This window comes from Ranitomeya imitator, chromosome 10, assembly GCF_032444005.1.
Source record: "Ranitomeya imitator isolate aRanImi1 chromosome 10, aRanImi1.pri, whole genome shotgun sequence".
Taxonomy (NCBI): Eukaryota; Metazoa; Chordata; class Amphibia; order Anura; family Dendrobatidae; genus Ranitomeya; species Ranitomeya imitator.
Window position 1 is genome coordinate 140,355,323 of NC_091291.1, and position 20,113 is coordinate 140,375,435.

Here is a 20,113-nt window from a genome sequence, read left to right on the forward strand (position 1 = left end):
GGATTAACATCTTTATACCAATCTGTTAATTGTCTGTGAAAACCTCCTAAGGCGACAAGAGAGCGAGCGATCATTAATACCAGGTGAACACGTGGCTCTTATTACGCTCCAATCAATCTGATAACATTCTGGTGCCACCTTGGTTGTGGTGAGAGTTCACGTTAATGCATAAATGTAATTTCATCTATTATTTATCTGAACTACGGAGAGGTTTCACTTCCTAGAAACGTCTGTGAATTAAAGCACAATGTCCTATTGCTTCTTGACGAGAAGACTCTAGGGAGAGCTGCATCACTCAAGAAGTCTTGCTATTCAGATGGAGCAGTTAACCCCTAGTTGGTGCCGTCAATCATGACAGCGGCATTTAAGCAGTTAGAAATGGGGGTGTCCCTATTGTTGCCTATCTGCCCCCTGTGGTACGATAGCAGGCTACTCATAGTGCACTAAAGACCCCAGTGTCTATAAAGTTTTATGTCTGGGGTTTAAAAGGGATCATCATTTTGTACAAAACGCCATAATACTGAGGTATTGTATTGTTTTGTACAAACGATCAAGTGATTGCTGGTTCATGTCCCATAGGAGAACTTATAAAAATGAGTAAAAAAAACAAAAACAATTCAAACTGTTTAATTTAACCCTTCTTTCTTCTCAAAAGTCTAATCGCAAAATCCAAAATCTAAAAAAACAAAACAAACAAAAAGTAATTGATTTTTTTATGGCCGTGTGTGAAATTGTCCAAACTAATAGGAATATTTATCCCATAAGGTGAATATCAACACAGAGGGGGGAAATGGCAGAACCACTGTTGTCTGGTTACTTTAGCTCCAAAAAAGAAAAGGAAAAAAACAAAGAGATCGAAAATCAGCAACACAAAGCATTTAAAAAAAATATTTTACAATAGCAAAACAAAAAAACATATTTGGTATTAAAATAATCAACATAAACCAGAGCAATAAAACAAAGTTACCAGGTCAATAGTACCACAAAGTGAATGTCATAAAAACAAGTCCCCCAAAAAGTCTGCCTTTTTTTGTCAATTCCACCCCAATTCAATACATTATATAGTAAAATACAAAGAGTTAAGGGTCTTGAAAAGATTTGGGGATAAAAACTAAAGTACAAAAATAAAAAAATGCATCATTAAGGGGATAAAATTAGCATTCTGTGAGTGGTGAGTCCAGCTCTTCATCCATAGTTTTCATACTTACCATATACATATGTATTATTATTATTATTATTTATTTATATAGCACCATTGATTCCATGGTGCTGTACATGAGAAGGGGTTACATACAAGTTACAAATATCACATACAGTAAACAAACTAACAATGACGGACTGATACAGAGGGGCGAGGACCCTGCCCTTGCGGGCTTACATACATTTTTATTTATATTATTTTGGGGAACAAAAGAAGCAAATAAATAAAACCATCATCATTCCGCCATATTTTTTTTCCGATTATGTTTTACATTGCTGGTAGCAGACCTACCGTGAGTTTATTTATGGTAGATGCTGGGATAGCAACGCTCGGGTCACACGGTCGTATGTTCTCAATCTGAGAAAAACGGTCATTGATCATTAGAATTATTTATTATTTATGTATGCGGGTAAATTATTCCTGTACACAGAACCATGGTATGGCCTAACAGGCTGCTATGGGATCGTTTATCTGGTAACTGTAGTGATCAATGTAACTGGTGCCACAATCAGGTGAAAGGGGAACTTCTGGAATTGTGATTTTCTCCGATCCTGGCCATCGCTGTGTAGCGCTCAAAATGTGATAACTACCTAATGAGCAGAAGTCAAGGTGTGCAATGGGGTTAATGATGTAGCTTTGGAACCAACAGTTTTAGATTAGGGGGAAAAAAATTCTGCCGAACACTAAATATCACAGGAATGAAAATATGTAGCAGTATATTACGTAAGAGGGAAATCTCCCGCTGTATGCCGCGTTTAGCTACATTATGGGTGTCAGGAACATGAGGTATTTGACTGTCTATGATCGCGCACACTGAGCTCTGCTACATCCAAGAGCAGAGGACATGCTGTGGGCCATTCCGACCCCCCCTCTTCTCTTCTCTGCCTGCAGCACAGTGGAATTCAGCCACTCGTTTCCCCCTCCCCAGGAATGTCATTATTTCCCCACTGAAGCTAAACGTAGAGTCCAGAAAGCATGAGATTCTTTGTTCTCTTAAGGTTATATATACTGGCACCATTCCGGGCTAGAGAAATAAGAATTATATATTCTGGATGTCCATCGATAGATCCATCATTCACTGAAACCGCTAGCAGCTAAACGCAACGAGTGCAAAACATGGATTTCTCCTTAAGCGGTTCATGTAAGTACGCCGTGCTTATACTTAAAAGAATCGCCCCGATGTGGTGCACATCGGGAACCTGGTGGGTTTCTTATATGAGACTCACACAGTGAGCTAGGCATAAAAATGGTTTTCATAATGCTAAGTAAAGGGGAGGTTTCAGCCTCTCAGTGAGGTCACCACAGGGGGAGGGCTTTGGTGTTAGGCTAGGAAATATCTGTGTGAAGCAGGAGTCTTCAATGTCTTGTGTCCGTGGTCCAGCTGCTGGTCAGATGTGATATGAATCTTGATGTGTCTCCTGAGCACATGGGCAACCAAGAGATGAAATGATCTGAGAGAAATGTAAGTGTCCTTTTCAATTTTAATACCATTTTAATTGTAATTGTATTGTACATATGATATTGTCTCCTTCATAATATCTTTTTATACCTTGTAAACACTGCCATTTTTGGAGTAAAATATACAATTTATTAGCTTGTCTCTCCTTGCTCTATAACGAACTGTCGCATCCTCTGAGGTGAATTACGCTGATTTGGGTTGGCTCCGGACCCGTTAATACTTGGAAAATCGGAGCTGGTGGCAGCGACTTTGTCCTGTGCAATTGGGGCGTCTTTGCAGTGACCGACGGCATTGATAATTATTGTTCCTGCCTTTGTGGGAGTAGTTATATCGCCCTCGCTGCAGTGTGCCCAATAGCAAGTACATAGCAGGCAGCCTTTCTGGCGACTAATTACCCTAGGTGCAGTTCCCTGACTGACCTGAGGGTAAGGAGGCGCCTGAGAGCTGCAAGTTCCAAACCGGAACTGGGATATAGATAAATCCCCTTCAGAAAGAACCAGGGGCAACCAAACAACCCCGGTTCGTGACAAATTGGTGTGAGTGGTGGGGATGATAAAGGTATCTTCCCCTGTGAACCGTGACACATTTGTGGGATCCCGGTGGGATTCGCGACAATGGGTAAAACTTTCAGATTTTAAAGGGAACCTGTCATCTGATATCTGCTGAATCACAAGCCCCCGTGTGATAGGACAGATAATTCTGTATGTACATGTACTACATCAGGTCTATCCACAGCGTATGATGGCACATTGTGCCTGTGTGTGTGATCATCTGCTGCTACTGAAGTGAATGTGATCTGATCTGTAGTAACAGAGATCAGCCACTACACAGTGTATGGTGCTGTGCTATTCCGGGTCTGTGCTGCCACGGTGCGGGTTGTTGGTCTGCCACTGATCGGGTATTGATGACCCATCTTAAGGATTATTTAGCCTAATGTTTAAATAGGAAATGCAGAAATCCTGCATCCGCTGCAGAATGGACTTGATTTTCTGCCACATGTGAACATACCCTAAAACCCGTCCCCCACCCACATCTTGAGGAATACAGGAATACTCTCCGCTCTACCTCCAGAGTTGCTCTGCGTACCTGATTTGAGTGAAAGTAAGTGAACGTTCCTGACAGTAATGACACAATCTCTTCCAGAAATCTAAAATATGTATTTGTAGTCTTCATCTGGCAGAGGCAGAGATCTAGAGGCCAGAAGCACTGTGCTCACGATCTGACGGATCTTTTTCGGATAGATGTGCTCTGCTTTCCTGTAACTGTAAGAAAAAAAAAAGTATTATATATATATATATATATATATATATATATATATATTCCACTGGTGTCTGTGACTTTTCTTTAATCCTTCTTGCAACATCTAATTTCATGGAGGACCTGACACCAACACAAAAGTGTCCACCTTAGGCTAGGTTCACATTGTGTTAGTGCAATCCGTTTAGCGCATACGCTAATACAATGCGCTAACACAATGTACAAAAAGGGATTGCGTTTAGCGATCCCGCTAGCGCAGATGCTTAAATAACGGGACATCGCTAACGCATGCCAAAAATGGCATACGTTAGCGATGCGTTAGATACATTGCGGTCAATGGGTGCGCTAACAGATCCGTTACATAGCGTTAATTGCGCCATGTAACGGATTCCGTCAGCAGACACCCACTAACGCAAATGTGAACCTAGCCTTACAGTCTCTCTTCTATGTATAAATTTTTAAAATCCACCGTACAGAGATATAAGTAGTGGTAATTTTTGCAGTCTTTACCAAGCGGTGTGGATCACAATTTTTTTGCAACCTGAATATGTGCAAAATATTTCACTTTGTCGCCAAAATGGGCGGAGATGGATGAATGTTGCCACAGCAAATCTAATTCATGACGAGCTGTGCTGTTCCTTACTTCTGTCTCTGACGGAGGCGCAGGCAAATTGTCAGACGCTCCTAATTCATTAACAGGCATGTGACTCTTAACGAAGAGAAGGGTCTGACTCCTAGACGCCCCTTCTCAAGACCGGTGAGAAAATCACAACGGATGAAGCAAAGAGCTCCATAATGCATTTTACCTTCAGGAGAAGTGGAAATCACCACGGTGCCTTTTCTGTTAGACTTTTTGGTTTTCAGCTTACGACTGGAGTCCTTGGATTCTCCCCAGTTTCCCAACTTTGCTATGAAAAATGTAAGTAACTGCACATTAAAAGTGGATTGTACAAGATGACACCTGTCCAGGAGTCCAGGAGCGCAGATTTAAACCTGTCTGGAGCAATGCAATAAGGAGAATATGCAAAGAACAAGAGTAGCAAAACTGCAAAGAAACCATTGATTTTAACCCATTACTTGCCAAATTAGCAATTTTCATTTCTTTTTAATGACAGATTTTTAATGATTTGGGTCCTAATGAATCAGAAACATAATTTGCTACATTTTTACAAGTACGGATTTTTAAGAAAAGGGCGTCCCAATATTCAATTAAAAATGACAATGACATGATTTCCTATTGTGAAAACATTCGTTTTACAAACACAACACAAAAAATTGGACCTAATTATAAAAATTATAAAATCTTAGTTGCTAGAAACTAAAGATTAGGCGTCCCAAAAAAAGGACATTGGTAGATAATGGGTTAACTAGGGAAAAAAAACGATAAAAAATAAAAGTGATGAATACATGTTAAATAATAAGTAGTAAGTCATCTATTGCAGCCGATTAGTTCGCAGCAATTATCAGGAAAAAGCAAGGGAAGCGGAAATAATAATAACTATAGCAAAGCACAACAGCGGCAGGTTGTTATCTGCCCGCAGATCTCAGGTGCCCTCCATGGCAATGCTGATAACCCAGCGTTGAACACTTCTCGCCCCATCACTTCTGGCATATTTCTGCAGTTAAGTTTTACAGACGGTGAAGTCACTGAATCAACACTTTAATGTGGCATTTCTCAGCCCACGCCCCGGTTTATTTCTTGCTAGGTGACTTATGGCACTTTGTTTGGGTCCGGCCTCCAGTGAGGTGCCGTCCGCTGGTTCTAAGTTGTGGAACTTTACAGGATTTCTATTTTCAGCCTTGTACACTCTGCCATGACAATCAGTAAATTCCTCAACATTTTCCAGATCTTTACTTACTGGGAACGTTTCTGGTTACATTATCTAGACTGGATAAAATTGTAGTCAATCTGTAACTGGGAGAAGTAGAGGGAGGGTCGGCTCACCCGGGTCCTGCAGAGACCACTGCTGATTGCCAGCAAGGAAGCCTTATAATGGACTTACAGGTATGTAGAGAACACAACTGGGCAAACCATGGCTTAAAACCTACCCCTTATTCCATAGTTAAAATGTCACAGGAGGTGAATAGCAAACCTACGCGCTTCGGCATTAAGCCTTACAGCATGTGGACCACCTGTAACCGTGAGAAGTATAAGGCCGGGATCACACATGCGAGAAACACGTCCGTGTCTCGCATGTGAAATCCAAGCTCTGGCGCCGGCACTGCAGAGCGGAGCGTGCGGCTCCATGTGTTGCTATGCGGCCGCACGCTCTGCTCCACAGTGCCGGCGCCAGAGGAGGGATTTCACATGCGAGACACGGACGTGTTTCTCGCATGTGTGATCCTGGCCTTAGACATGTACTAGAGACCAGCTTCTGATGGTCCTATTCACTGTCAGTAAGCAGAGTTCTTGAAAATGTTAATGAATTGACTCCCAAAGTATATTAGAAAAATACAGAAGTTTAAGGTGTAATTTGGTCAGAAGAATTTATCACCAGTCCTCTGAATACAAAATGAATGCTCAGACTCTCTCTGACTGCGTGGGGACCCTCTTAATCCCAAATGCAAGATGGCATCTAGATGTCTAATCAAGAGTGATGGTTGAGAATAGAAGGTGTAAGGCCCCGATGACAATACCCGAAAACAGAGGGGTTGTGCCGTTGGGGAACAGGGGACAGCGGTCTCCAATTCTGGTGATGAGTTGGGGTCATCACGATATATCGTTTATCCCAGGGATAGGTGACAAGTGCTTACACTGAAGAGGAGCAGGAGGTGGACATGTCATATGTATTTCCGTTTTGAGAAAGGTTCAGTACGAACCTGAGCTGTGTTAATCAAAGCTACTTGAAGTATGGCCACACGTGGAACTAGTCCTCTATCACAGCAGCGCGGTCTCCCAGAACGTCTGTCTCCTGCTCCTCTTCAATCTACAAGCAGTAATAGATCCTCTGATCCGCTGACGTGACTGCAGCTGCTGAATAATCTATGGGCATTTATTGGAGCTGGCAAACCCCTTAAATACCAGCTACATAGTCTTGTGTATATAGTCAGTCTTCAAGAAGTGACATATGATGGATTGTTCCCGCTACAGATATACATGAAGATCATAAGCCACAGTCTTACCTAGAAACTTGGCATTTACAACGGTGTCATCATTCAGTAATGGGGTAAATATGATGTCTGAGGAGTCCGGGGACCCTGAGGATGGAGGAAAAGTAGTGTCACCTCTATATCACTAGTAAATTAGAAACAGCATGAGAGGACACAGGGAGAAATGAGGAGAAAATTGGTGATGTACACTATGGGGCGGCAGTTATCTGGTAAGGCCGGTGATGTCATACACTATGGGGCGGTGGTTATCTGGTAAGGCCGGTGATGTCATACACTATGGGGCGGCAGTTATCTGGTAAGGCCGGTGATGTCATACACTATGGGGTGGTGGTTATCTGGTAAGGCCGGTGATGTCACACACTATGGGGCGGTGGTTATCTGGTAAGGCCGGTGATGTCACACACTATGGGGCGGCAGATATCTGGTAAGGCCGGTGATGTCACACACTATGGGGCGGCAGTTATCTGATAAGGCCGGTGATGTCATACACTATGGGGCGGTGGTTATCTGGTAAGGCCGGTGATGTCACACACTATGGGGCGGTGGTTATCTGGTAAGGCCGGTGATGTCACACACTATGGGGCGGCAGATATCTGGTAAGGCCGGTGATGTCATACACTATGGGGCGGCGGTTATCTGGTATGGCCGGTGATGATATACACTATGGGGCGGCTGTTATCTGGTAAGGCCGGTGATGTCATACACTATGGGGCGGCAGTTATCTGGTAAGGCCGGTGATGTCATACACTATGGGGCGGCAGTTATCTGGTAAGGCCGGTGATGTCATACACTATGGGGCGGTGGTTATCTGGTATGGCCGGTGATGTCATACACTATGGGGCGGCGGTTATTGGGTAAGGCCGGTGATGTCATACACTATGGGGCGGCAGTTATCTGGTAAGGCCGGTGATGATATACACTATGGGGCGGCAGTTATCTGGTAAGGCCGGTGATGTCATACACTATGGGGCGGCGGTTATTGGGTAAGGCCGGTGATGTCATACACTATGGGGCGGCGGTTATTGGGTAAGGCCGGTGATGTCACACACTATGAGGAGGCGGTTATCTGGTAAGGCCGGTGATGTACACTATGGGGCGGCAGTTATCTAGTAAGGCCGGTGATGTCATAAACTATGGGAAGGTAGTTATCCGGTAAGGCCGGTGATGTCATACACTTTAGGGAGGCAGATGATCTGGTAAGGTTGGTGGTGCCAGAGACCGTGGAGGCAGCGGTTACCTGGCAAGGCCAATGAAGTCATACACTTTGGGGCAGCGGTTATCTGGTAAAGTACTGTGGTATCATACACTGTTGGGTGGTGGTTATCTGGTAAGGTTGCAGATGTCATGGACTGTGGGATGGCGGTTATCTGGTAAGTCCAGCTATGGGACAGAACACAGGGGCGGCAGTCATCTCGACTGGGCCGGTGGTGGCACAGACTGCAGTGGAGGAAGCTAACGGATGAGGGCTGATGAAATTACTTCACCTGTTAAAGTCAGAGTTGGTCTCGGCACAGTATGGCAGATTTTCAGACTGGTGTCAGTACTTACTGGTCACGGCGAGCAGGACGCAGGTCTCCCTCTCGCCCAGGAGCTCACTGGCGTAGCGCTGCTGGTTCTCCTGGAGATTCTTCACTTGGCCACCTTCATCTGCAAGTTCTATTTCCCCTGCAATATAAAAGTAATGACCATTTATAGAGACTAGTATAGATAATGGTAATTATACCAAGCATTATCATGGTTCAGTTTGGGCAGAGGCCAAAAAAGCAAACATCTTTATGGTGAGGATTATTAGGTCTACATTTATGGAAAGGATAAATAATGTCAAATGCAATACTGGACAATTCTGAATCATGTCAAGAAGTATCTCTCTACACATTATTATTGTAGAAGAATGGTAATGCACCAAACTGCGATACATCACAATAACACAATACACTGTGCCATAAACATAATGCATCAGACTGCAGAATTATAGCACACAGGATTATTGCACCTCCTGTCTCCTACCATACAATTACACATTATAACGCTCCCTCCTGTATCTAATTATATATTATAATGATACAGTTCTATTCTTCTTCCATGTTCCCTTCATACCTTCATTTTCATAGTGACATAAGTGTTTGATACTTTCCAGAAGGAGCTGAACTTTGCAGTTGATGTTAAAAAGTGTCTCTTCACTCTCTGCGGAGGTAATCAGAGAGAGTTACTCATTCAAAGGAATATTACATTTATTTACAAGTCTGAATCTGATTATAAATGAGATTTTGTCTCATCCACATATTTTTTTTTACATTTAAAGTAAAGAAGAGTCCTCGAGGTTTCTATGGGTGCAATGATGCATCTAACAACACTAAGTACGGTACACAAGACCCAACTGTCTCAGGTTTTGCAGAAACAGTCTAATTTCTGCTTACCTCCATAAAGAACGGTTATGAACATCTCGGCAGTATTCCTGAAAGAATCAGACTGGTGTAAATAATTAGGCACCCACAGCAGATGACTTTTTAAAGGTGGAAATAAAGAACCTACCTGAGATTGTGAGCGTTCCTGGTCTCCAAGGAGAAGGTCACAAACAGCATCCATCGACTCTGCTGCAGTGTGCTATGCCAGCGCTGATTGCTCAGCAAACAATCCTTATTATTAACACTGCTCGGCTTTACATGGTTTTGTCTCCAAGGTGTTGCTAGATGAGGTTGCCAAGAATGCATCAAATCTGTGCACACATCTTGCATCTGTTTCACTTTGCACAGATCTCCTATTACAGTGACAACAATGTACTTCACAGGGTCTAACTTTCTTCTTCCCTTCTGTGAGATAGCAAGCCATAATAAATAATACTCCTATAAGTCATACGCCAGCAAAATAGAATGCAATGATGGATGTGATATAAAACATCCCAGCACAGAGGGAACGTGACAATCATGGGGCTGCTTCCTGCAATATCCTCCATCAGCAGCGAGTGGCCCCAGGGCCTGGTTATAGGGGTCTTCACCCCTCCTGCTGTGGTGCTACTCGTGGCCTTCCACGTCTATCTTTCACTACCCTCGCCTCTCCCCGGCCTTCCTCTGGTCACTACAACATATTCTCCTCCATCGCTCACGTGGTCACAACTAATGGACCCAAGTTACTAATGGTTTTGTGCCGAGGTGAAAAAATTGTGCCAACATTTTTTGCATGAAGACCAGGCCACTTTTTTTAACGTTTTTATGGCTTATTTTAGCTCTTAGATTTATGTTCGTGTTTCAGACATTTTTTGTTACTCATTTGTTAAGGAGCGTACCTCAAAAAAGATGATCATTGTGATGTTACACCAGAAAGAGGTCCTCAGCTGCTGGACCCCGTTATAATGGCTCTACCTGCTACCTGTTGCTTCTCTGGAGGAAGCACATGTACTAGGTAATAAATGTAAATGTAGGTTTTCATGTCTCTTGGGTTACGTGCCAACAAATACAGCTAAAATTCGCAAAAGAATATTAGAAAGGTCCAATGAATATTCCCAGACTTTAATAATTTAATAAGTCCCCTCTATAATTTGTAAAGCACTGCGGAATATGTTGGCGCTATATACGGTAAATAAAATTATTATTATTATTATAATATCCAGAAATTCTCATAGTTTGCTGATTGCAATAGATTCAGGAAGAGATGAGACGTTGTGTGACTTACTGCCCTCTTGCACTCTGTGATAATACCAGTAGAATTGATGAAATACGGCCGGCTATTATCCAGCTTGATGGAACAAGTTCTGTGTGCTTTTCTCTTGTGCTCCAGGTCAGGTTGCGGAGTTCAGTGAATGTCTTATCTGATGAATATACTGTTTCACATGGACAATTCAGAAAGAAGCAGAAAGTTTACAGTAGGAGGCGGATATCCAGGCTGCAGTACTGAGGGGTCCGATAGAATAATTAAATAGGTATCTAAATGATGTGCAGTGACAGCTTTTATATGTGGGGTAGCTTTAGGGGGCTTTAATTCTAGTTGCCCACCCAAAGAGCTCTGTAATCTGGATGTGTACTAGATGGGGACAGATGTGCACATAGGGCGATAGATACCATAAAAGCAAGAAGGGTATTGTGCTCACCTAGAAGGGTTGTGAACGGCACAAATCCTAAAAAACGCCTCTAGAACCACAGAAACCGCTGCCCGGTGTGCAGGAGGAGGCTCTTCAGCAGATAATTGGAAAGGAAAAGGCATTTTTCACGGGTGTATGGCTGTGTTGCTGGGCATAATAATAATCTTTATTTTTATATAGCGCTAACATATTCCGCAGCGCTTTACAGTTTGCACACATTATCATCACTGTCCCCATTGGGGCTCACAATCTAGATTCCCTATCAGTATGTCTTTGGAATGTGGGAGGAAACCGGAGAATCCCGGAGGAAACCCGGGGGAACATACAAACTCCTTCCAGATGTTGTCCTTTGTGGGATTTGCACCCAGGACTCCAGCACTGCAAGGCTGCTGTGCTAACCACTGAGCCACCGTGCTGCCCCGTAGAACGATCTCAAGGGTACTAATATTTCAGTAACACAGGATTTAATTTGTCAACCTGTTTCAGAGACGAACCGGCTCCTTTTTCAAGACAAAACGATTTGACAAATAAAACCCTATTGCACTGAATTACTACTACACGTGAGAATTGTTCTACGTCCAGCAGCAGGGCCACACTCGTGAAAAATTCCTTTTCCATCCCATATATTATACATGATAATGAATCATCATTGTAATTACTATTCACAGCTCTACTAGGAAACATGAACGGAAAACAGGCAAACCCTAACATATCAATGGACTTTATCAGGCGCATTTGATTCTCCAGAACTTCTGGTATTTTCAGTTTCCAAAATGTTCTATTTAGTAAAGCAGAAATAACAGCGCAGAAGTGAAGGAAGCCCAAACTAAACATTTATTTTGCCTGCTTGGGTAATTTGCTACTTTGTATCAGTATAAGTAAAATGTATCAGCTTGAGTCCAGAGGATTGTGTAGCCTGGATACAACTGTAGGAAACTTCCAGCTGCCAGAAGCGTTACATATGCAGAATGTTGCCAGGTACTGACAGCAAGTAGAGGTATTGAAAACGGCAGGCAATCAAAACTGTTCTTAAATTATGAGAGAATGCACAAGCGTTATAATTGGTGAAAATTTTCCTTGCATATTTGTGTGTGAAAAATCAGAAGGTACCACAACATTGGCCACGTTATTGAGTAAAATGTCATCTACACAGTGCACATATTTTGTGCGTAAATTGATCTGTAATGCAGATTTTAAAATTCTTGGCCTGTCAAGTCATTGTGCAAAGTCCATTGCAGACTTCACCTTTGCAATATTTAGGGTATAATTCTCAATAAAACCGCCAACAAAATTTGTGACTAACGCATGCAGCATTCAAAGCAGAAAAGCTAGCTGTTAATTCACTGCTGAAAATCCATAGCTTTTTTCTATCCATTCTTTCAGGATGGAAAAAATGCAGCATTTTATAATTGCAGCAAAATTAAATAAATGAGATTTATAAAAACACCATCAGAAGTTGCATTTTTTTCTTTGTGTTTTTTTTTTTGTCCTGTGAGATGTAAAAAAAAAAAAAATACTGCATGTTATCTCTTTCAGCGTTTTATAAATTGAGATAAATGAGGCTTAGCGACCTAAAATAAATAAATAGAAAAAAAATGCATAACAAAACCAAAACATTTTAACATGGAAGTTTCGCTTTTTTTTTCTCTGCTAATTGTGTGCATTTTTACTGCTGGAAATAAAATCACAACAAAAATGTAAACATACCCAAAAGGTTAAATGTTATTTCCTGTAAATTCCTTTAACTACAATCATCCATGCTTCATATGCATCTACACCACGGTAGTCACATAAAAAAGTCACTTATCCTGGTTGGAATCGGACGTGTGGAAATCCGAAGAGTCAGGTGGATGCAGATAAAGCAGCTCACGTTCTGCAGCGCTGATCTTCTCCGCCGTATGCCGCCTCTGTATTTCCAGCAGTCCTGCAAGGTCCCTCTTCTCCACTATCCTATTAAACTACAAAACAAATCTCCATAAGTTTCTGCAGCATCAAAAAGGGAAGCAAGAACTAACTGCAAAAGTGATTTCTAGAATCCGAATTGTGCTTCTAAGCTCGTCGTGAGTGATCACCTGCCCCAGAGAAATATTCTGCAAGTGGAGATACATCATGGGGCACAATAGGACAAAAAGGAGATTGCTGGCTACAGTGTTTGTAATTAAGTCTATTATTTATTATGTGAAAGCAATTAGTGGCAGGGATTTGCAGATTTTAGCATAATGTAGTATTTCTACAAAAAACTGCTGAATAACTGAATAAAGCATCCTGACTGAGGAGAAAAAAACAAGAAACAAACGTGTGACCAAAGGGTGTGGGAGCCTGTGTTGCAGATTCTGCTCCATCTGAGGAAGTGTTGCTGAATGCGGAGCTATGATTATGCCTCTACCGAGGACAATGGCGGCCGTCATGTGGCTTCAGTGTCCGATAGATCCTGGATTTCCATGATGAATTGGAATGATGATGTAAATGTAAATACGGCCCAATACATTTATCGCTTAAACTCGCACTTGTGTAATGTCTCCACATATCACACAGACAAGTATAATTCATATACTATTTTATCTAACATATCTTTTAAAGATGTTTGTGCTCTTAAATGTATATAGTTGGGGATAAGAATGTTTGCAGTCGTGCTTCATTCAAGGGAACACGTCATTCGATTCGTGCAGCCCATACCACAAGCAGCACGAGTCAGAAAAAAATGAAGAATTGCTTGTTCCAGCTCCTGGGATAGATTAAAACTTCAGATTTAAAAAAAAAAAATCAAAATAATGATAAAGAAAAGAAGCACATGCTGGAGGAAGAAAAAAGTGATGTAACATAGTAACATAGTAACATAGTTAGTAAGGCCGAAAAAAGACATTTGTCCATCCAGTTCAGCCTATATTCCATCATAATAAATTCCCAGATCTACGTCCTTCTACAGAACCTAATAATTGTATGATACAATATTGTTCTGCTCCAGGAAGACATCCAGGCCTCTCTTGAACCCCTCGACTGAGTTCGCCATCACCACCTCCTCAGGCAAGCAATTCCAGATTCTCACTGCCCTAACAGTAAAGAATCCTCTTCTATGTTGGTGGAAAAACCTTCTCTCCTCCAGACGCAAAGAATGCCCCCTTGTGCCCGTCACCTTCCTTGGTATAAACAGATCCTCAGCAAGATATTTGTATTGTCCCCTTATATACTTATACATGGTTATTAGATCGCCCCTCAGTCGTCTTTTTTCTAGACTAAATAATCCTAATTTCGCAAATCTATCTGGGTATTGTAGTTCTCCCATCCCCTTCATTAATTTTGTTGCCCTCCTTTGTACTCTCTCTAGTTCCATTATATCCTTCCTGAGCACCGGTGCCCAAAACTGGACACAGTACTCCATGTGCGGTCTAACTAGGGATTTGTACAGAGGCAGTATAATGCTCTCATCATGTGTATCCAGACCTCTTTTAATGCACCCCATGATCCTGTTTGCCTTGGCAGCTGCTGCCTGGCACTGGCTGCTCCAGGTAAGTTTATCATGTGTTACGATCTTTGTCACAGCATGAATCAGAACCTGGTTGCACGATTGCAGCCAGGTATATTATTCTCTGGAAAGCTCCAGGAATTTATAGAAAATATATGGTAGTTAAAAGATCTCCTCCAGGCAGGTGATCTGTACCCATAAGTACACATAAGGGAGAGGTTTGCCCATCAGCAGGTGCAGGGAAGGTGCCAGTCCAGTCTAGCCCCTGACCGGATTATCTAATAATCCCACCAAGGACAACATCTGCAAGGAGTTTGTATGTTCTCCCCGTGTTTGTGTGGGTTTCCTCCGGGTTCTCCGGTTTCCTCCCACACTCCAAAGACTGATAGGGAATTTAGATTGTGATCCCCATTGGGGACAGCGATGATAATGTGTGCAAAATGTAAAGCTCTGCGGAATATGCTAGCGCTATATAAAAATAAAGATGATTATTATTATTCTGAAATGCTGGAGCTTTTCTGAGAATAATATGGCTGCAATCATGCAGCCAGGCTCTGATTCATGCTACCTGTGGTTTGGCCAGGGTAAATCAGATACCAAGTTCCTCTTAACATTTTTGCGTAGCACGTTGTATTCTGACATGGCGTTTGCAATTCTGTTCTGTCTTTTTCTGAGCTCCTCTCATCTGAATTATGACCACAGATCACACCAAAGTAGAGCTGACCTGTGATGTGGTCATGAATCAGCCGAGATGAGCTCCGAATGAAGGTAAGAGATAACTCTCAGATCGCGCGCAAAGACGGATTCTCAGTTTATTCTGTAACTAGAAATGTGCAATTAAACAAAGTCCCTGGAAACCGTACAAATTTTTAATGAAACCCAAAAATTGCTTTTGAAAAATGTCCATATCCTCTAAAGGGATTATGGTATCTTGCAGGCAAAATTTTTTTTTTCATTAAGAGGGTTCAGACACTGCCCAAACTCTTACTGTAGCTGTTACTCATTCTCATCTGGACTATAGCAACTTTTTACTAAATCAGTCTCCCTCTTACTCTCCCCTCCCCAATCCATCCTGACTGCAGCAGCCAAGATCATATTCCTGGCCATCCGCTACACCGATGCCTCTACCCTGTGCCAGTTGTTGCACTGGTTGCCCATCTGGTACAGTGACCAATATAAACTTTTAGAATTGAGAATCCTCAGTGGTTGATACCTTTTAATGGCTAACTGAAAAGATGGTAATAAATTGCAAGCTTTCGAGACTACATACGTCTGATGAAGAGACGTATGTAGTCTCGAAAGCTGCAATTTATTACCATCTTTTCAGTTAGCCATTAAAAGGTATCAACCACTGAGGACTCTCAATTCTAAATATTTTTCCATCTACTGGCTAACACGGTACCAAGATATATTTCTTTCCTGTATCAATATAAACTTATCAGTCTCACTCACAAAGCTTTCCACAGTTCATCCCCGCCCTGTACGCCATCTGATGTCTTAGTCTACCCCCCTACCTCTACCCTCCATTCCACTAATGACCTAAGACTAACATCCTCAATCCCAACCTCCCATTCCCATCTCCAGGATTTTTTGCGTGCTGCGCCACTTCTCTGGAATGCACTACCCAGGGCAAATCGATTGATTCCCAATATCTACAGTTTTAAGCGTGCCCTAAAAACTCACTTCATAAACTGGTCTATCGCCGCACCACACTTAACTAACTATTCCAGTTTTGCCCACATAACATTTTCTTCTAAATCTGGTCCCTCGTAGCCCCTCTGTGTCTGTATTGTGCACATACTGGCTGGTGACCGGTTCATGCAGCGTTATGTGCATACCTACTTATTATATTAATGGCTGGACTGTACAATACAAGCAGTTTTTACCTTTCCTGTCGCCCCTATTTCCTCATAGAGTATACGTTTGCTAGCAGCAGGGCCCTCACTGCTCTTGGTATCTGTTGAATTGTGTGTTAATTTCTTATGTCTTTAAATGTCTGTACAAGTAATGTGTTGCAGAATATGTTGGCGCTATAAAAAAAAAATTATTATTATTCAAAAATCGTTAAAAAAAATGTAAGTAGTAATTCCCCTGCTGGTCAGTAATTCCGCCAGCAAATGTCCTGATATTGATTGGCTGCAGCAGTCACATGCTACCAATTTGGGACATGAAAACTGGTGCGGTATCAGAAGCAGTGGGGGCCGGTGAGGGGACTAGTTCTACTTTTATTTTTTATTACAATCTGAGCATTTTACAAGACTTTTCAAACTGAACAGACAACATCCATTAATAATGTGCAAAACGAGAGTCAGCATTAGTCTGTTCTGCAGGAAGACGTGCAGTGTGGCCTGAACCTCTGTATACAGTGTGACCATTATTCATAGTACAGACAGATCAATACGGTTTTAGAACCATTGTATAATCCAGAATATCTGATAATCCAGCACTTATGAGGTTCACGTACGATGGTCAATAGACACCAAACTATTCTGAGTTTTGTTCTGATCACGACAGACGCCGAGTACATAGGATCTATTACTCTACACACGTATTTTTACGACCCAGTTTGTTTCTGACCGCCTGTGCAGCTTTTATTGGTTTCCAGTCTCTGCATAACAAATCTTGTTTATATGGAAGATCCTATCAGTCATCAGAGTGCGTTCTTCTTTGAGACGTTCAGTACACAGGACACAGAGGATGATTATGACTCCGTAAAACCTGAAGCTGCTATAAAAGATCCTTTTGGCTATTTTCCAGCACAGATGAAAAGAGTTATGAACTTGTGGAAAACTTGTAGAAGCTGCAGTCAACAATCATTACTACCCAGTTGTACAGGGTTGGCCATGTATATAAATACACCTAAATAAAATGGGAATGGTTGGTGATATCAACTTTCTGTTTGTGGCACATTAATATATGGGAGGGGGAAAACTTTTCAAGATGGGTGGTGACCATGGCGGCCATTTTTAAGTCGGCCGTTTTTGAATGCAACTTTATAAATGGCCCACCCAGGTGTATCCATATAAATGGCCCACCCTGTATATAGTGCCCAGACCGACTTTAATAAGAGGTCGGAGTCAGTACAGGCTGTGATACGTTGTATGCACAGGACAAGCTCGAGTTTTCAGCCTCTGGAAGAACAGCAAATAATAAATGTTTCCCTTCCCTAGGGGCAAACAGAGATCTTAATTAACTCTGAAAAGTTTTGCAACTTCCTAAGACAACTAGGGGAGAGCGGGTTTTGGGGATGGTGCACATTGCAAAGAGCATTTCTGTGTGTTGAGGTAAAGGAGAGTGCAGCACCAAGCATCAAGAGGAAACAAGAAGAGCAGTGACGGAAGTGACATGGCAGCCTCCTGAGCATTGATCACAGCAGCCCAAAGTCAGTGCGGTCCCTGCTGGACCTCCAAAAGGGCAGAGGTGGCACAAAAAAATGTACAAGTTAAATAAATAGTAACAAGCATTGCAATACTTACCTTTACCAAAAATTCCCCATCGACTTCAGATCAAAGTCGCCGATCATGCCAATATCTAATGTACATCGCTCCCCCTGATGGATGATGATGGGGGAGATCAAGGTCGGGCTGTAGGAATTTATAGGCCTGATCCTTTAGTTCTCTAGTAGATAAGTGGCCACCAGGCGTCTGGCAGCGGCTTTCTCCTCTCTCCACATTGAAATCACACGAACAATCGTTCATGGGTAAGAAGAGGTGAGGAGATACTGCTGACGGCTGAATGACTGTTCATCTGACATCGCAGATGTATGGCCGTATACTACAGATCTACAGTCACAATTCTGCAGGCTTCAGAGCTAAAATCTCCCAACATTCCCTGCTTGTTCAATACCTACGCCAATCACTGCACCATGTGAAGTCAGCAGAGACCTTAAGTAGAACTTACCACAGATGGCTCGCTGTCTGTCCGGACGCTCAGGGCTCGGAACTCTCTCTGGTTATCCATGGATTCTATTACCAGCTGGAGGAATTCTTCATTGAGAGCGTCTATCGCCTCCTCCTGCCGCACAATACAGATATCAATAGTAGAGGACAGATGCTTTATTCTACAGGAGGATCCTGCATTGTGAATAGAACGATACCGTACAAGATTACCTGGTGACCCGAGGGCTGGCGAATGTGGCTGTGTGCCCTTATGGCAAACACCGACATGACGGCCACTCTAGGAAAGGGACTACACCCCCCACTTCCCACTGGCGCTTATGCATCACCTCCTCCGACATTGTATACCATTGTGTCCCCAATAGCACTATATGCTCCATACAGGATGTAATGGACATTAACCCCTTCCCGACCTGTGACACAGCGTATGCGTCATGAAAGTCGGTGCCAATCCGACCTGTGACGCATATGCTGTGTCACAGAAAGATCGCGTCCCTGCAGGCCGGGTGAAAGGGTTAACTCCCATTTCACCCGATCTGCAGGGACAGGGGGAGTGGTAGTTTAGCCCAGGGGGGGTGGCTTCACCCCCTCGTGGCTACGATCGCTCTGATTGGCTGTTGAAAGTGAAACTGCCAATCAGAGCGATTTGTAATATTTCACCTAAAAAAATGGTGAAATATTACAATCCAGCCATGGCCGATGCTGCAATATCATCGGCCATGGCTGGAAATACTAATGTGCCCCCACCCCACCCCACCGATCGCCCCCCCAGCCCCCCGATCTGTGGCCCGCTCCCCTCCGTCCTGTGCTCCGCTCCCCCGTCCTCCTGCCCGCTCCCCCCGTGCTCCAATCACACCCCCCCATGCTCCAATCAAACCCCCCCGCACTCCGATCCCCCCCCGTGCTCCGAACCACCCCCCCTGCACACCGATCCACCCCCCCTGCACACCGATCCACCCGCCCGCACACCGATCACTCTCCCCCATGCTCCGATCCCTCCCCCCCCGTGCTCCGACGCCCCCCCCGTGCCCTGATCTCCCCCCCCTTATACTTACCGATCCTGGCGGGGTCCCGTCCGTCTTCTTCCCCGAGCGCCGCCATGTTCCAAAATGGCGGGCGCATGCGCAGTGCGCCCGCCGAATCTGCCGGCCGGCAGATTCGTTCCAATGTGAATTTTGATCACTGTGATATAATCTATCACAGTGGTCAAAATAAAAAAACAGTAAATGACCCCCCCCCATTTGTCCCCCATAGATAGGGACAATAATAAAATAAAGAATTTTTTTTTTTTTCACTAAGGTTGGAGTTAGAACTAGGGTTAGGGGTAGGGTTAGGGTTAGGGTTAGGGGTAGGGTTAGGGGTAGGGTTAGGGGTAGGGGTAGGGTTAGGGGTAGGGGTAGGGTTAGGGGTAGGGTTAGGGGTAGGGGTAGGGTTAGGGGTAGGGTTAGGGTTTCGGTATGTGCACACGTATTCTGGTCCTCTGCGGATTTTTCCGCAGCGGATTTGATAAATCCGCAGTGCTAAACCGCTGCGGATTTATGGCAGATTTACCGCGTTTTTTCTGCGCATTTCACTGCGGTTTTACAACTGCGATTTTCTATTGGAGCAGTTGTAAAACCGCTGTGGAATCCGCAGAAAGAAGTGACATGCT

The 20,113-nt window shown here is 43.3% G+C and overlaps 2 protein-coding genes across 4 annotated transcripts in view; both read right to left on the reverse strand.

Moving 5' to 3' along the window:
• Window positions 1–861: 861 nt before the first annotated feature.
• On the reverse strand, window positions 862–10,355 carry LOC138651077 (uncharacterized protein CXorf65-like). Of its 3 annotated transcripts, XR_011315432.1 has the most exons (8): window positions 9,561–10,347; window positions 9,446–9,483; window positions 9,126–9,212; window positions 8,577–8,693; window positions 7,041–7,115; window positions 4,724–4,825; window positions 3,747–3,922; window positions 862–1,558 (listed from the first exon to the last, which is right to left on the reverse strand). XR_011315432.1 is itself a non-coding variant. In XM_069741053.1 (7 exons), exons 1-7 carry the CDS (start codon window positions 9,761–9,763, stop codon window positions 3,873–3,875), a joined length of 666 nt encoding a protein of 221 aa, XP_069597154.1. In that variant the 5' UTR covers window positions 9,764–10,355; the 3' UTR covers window positions 3,712–3,872. The 3 variants fall into 3 exon arrangements, 2 of the variants coding, with proteins under 2 accessions (XP_069597154.1, XP_069597153.1); XM_069741053.1 differs by lacking the exon at window positions 862–1,558 and having other exon boundaries at window positions 3,712–3,916; window positions 9,561–10,355; XM_069741052.1 differs by lacking the exon at window positions 862–1,558 and having other exon boundaries at window positions 3,712–3,922.
• Window positions 10,356–10,438: 83 nt separating this feature from the next.
• The window catches only part of LOC138651908 (uncharacterized), a 77,638-nt gene continuing 67,963 nt past the window's right edge, over window positions 10,439–20,113 (reverse strand). Inside the window, exons 32-33 of the mRNA XM_069742509.1 lie at window positions 18,467–18,580; window positions 10,439–13,061 (exon numbers count right to left, since the gene is read on the reverse strand). Coding sequence (XP_069598610.1) covers window positions 12,903–13,061; window positions 18,467–18,580 — 273 coding nt within the window. The 3' untranslated portion in view covers window positions 10,439–12,902. The remainder of the gene's footprint in view (window positions 13,062–18,466; window positions 18,581–20,113) is intronic.

What these genes read in the sequence shown, in the direction of transcription:
- LOC138651077 (XM_069741052.1), bottom strand. Translation starts at nt 9,763, where the DNA reads ATGCAAGATGTGTGCACAGATTTGATGCATTCTTGGCAACCTCATCTA. An exon ending in AGGAACGCTCACAATCTCAG is followed by an intron (nt 9,484 to 9,560) that starts GTAGGTTCTTTA and finishes TGATTCTTTCAG; the next exon opens with GAATACTGCCGAGATGTTCA. An exon ending in TGTAAATGCCAAGTTTCTAG is followed by an intron (nt 4,826 to 7,040) that starts GTAAGACTGTGG and finishes CATTTTTCATAG; the next exon opens with CAAAGTTGGGAAACTGGGGA.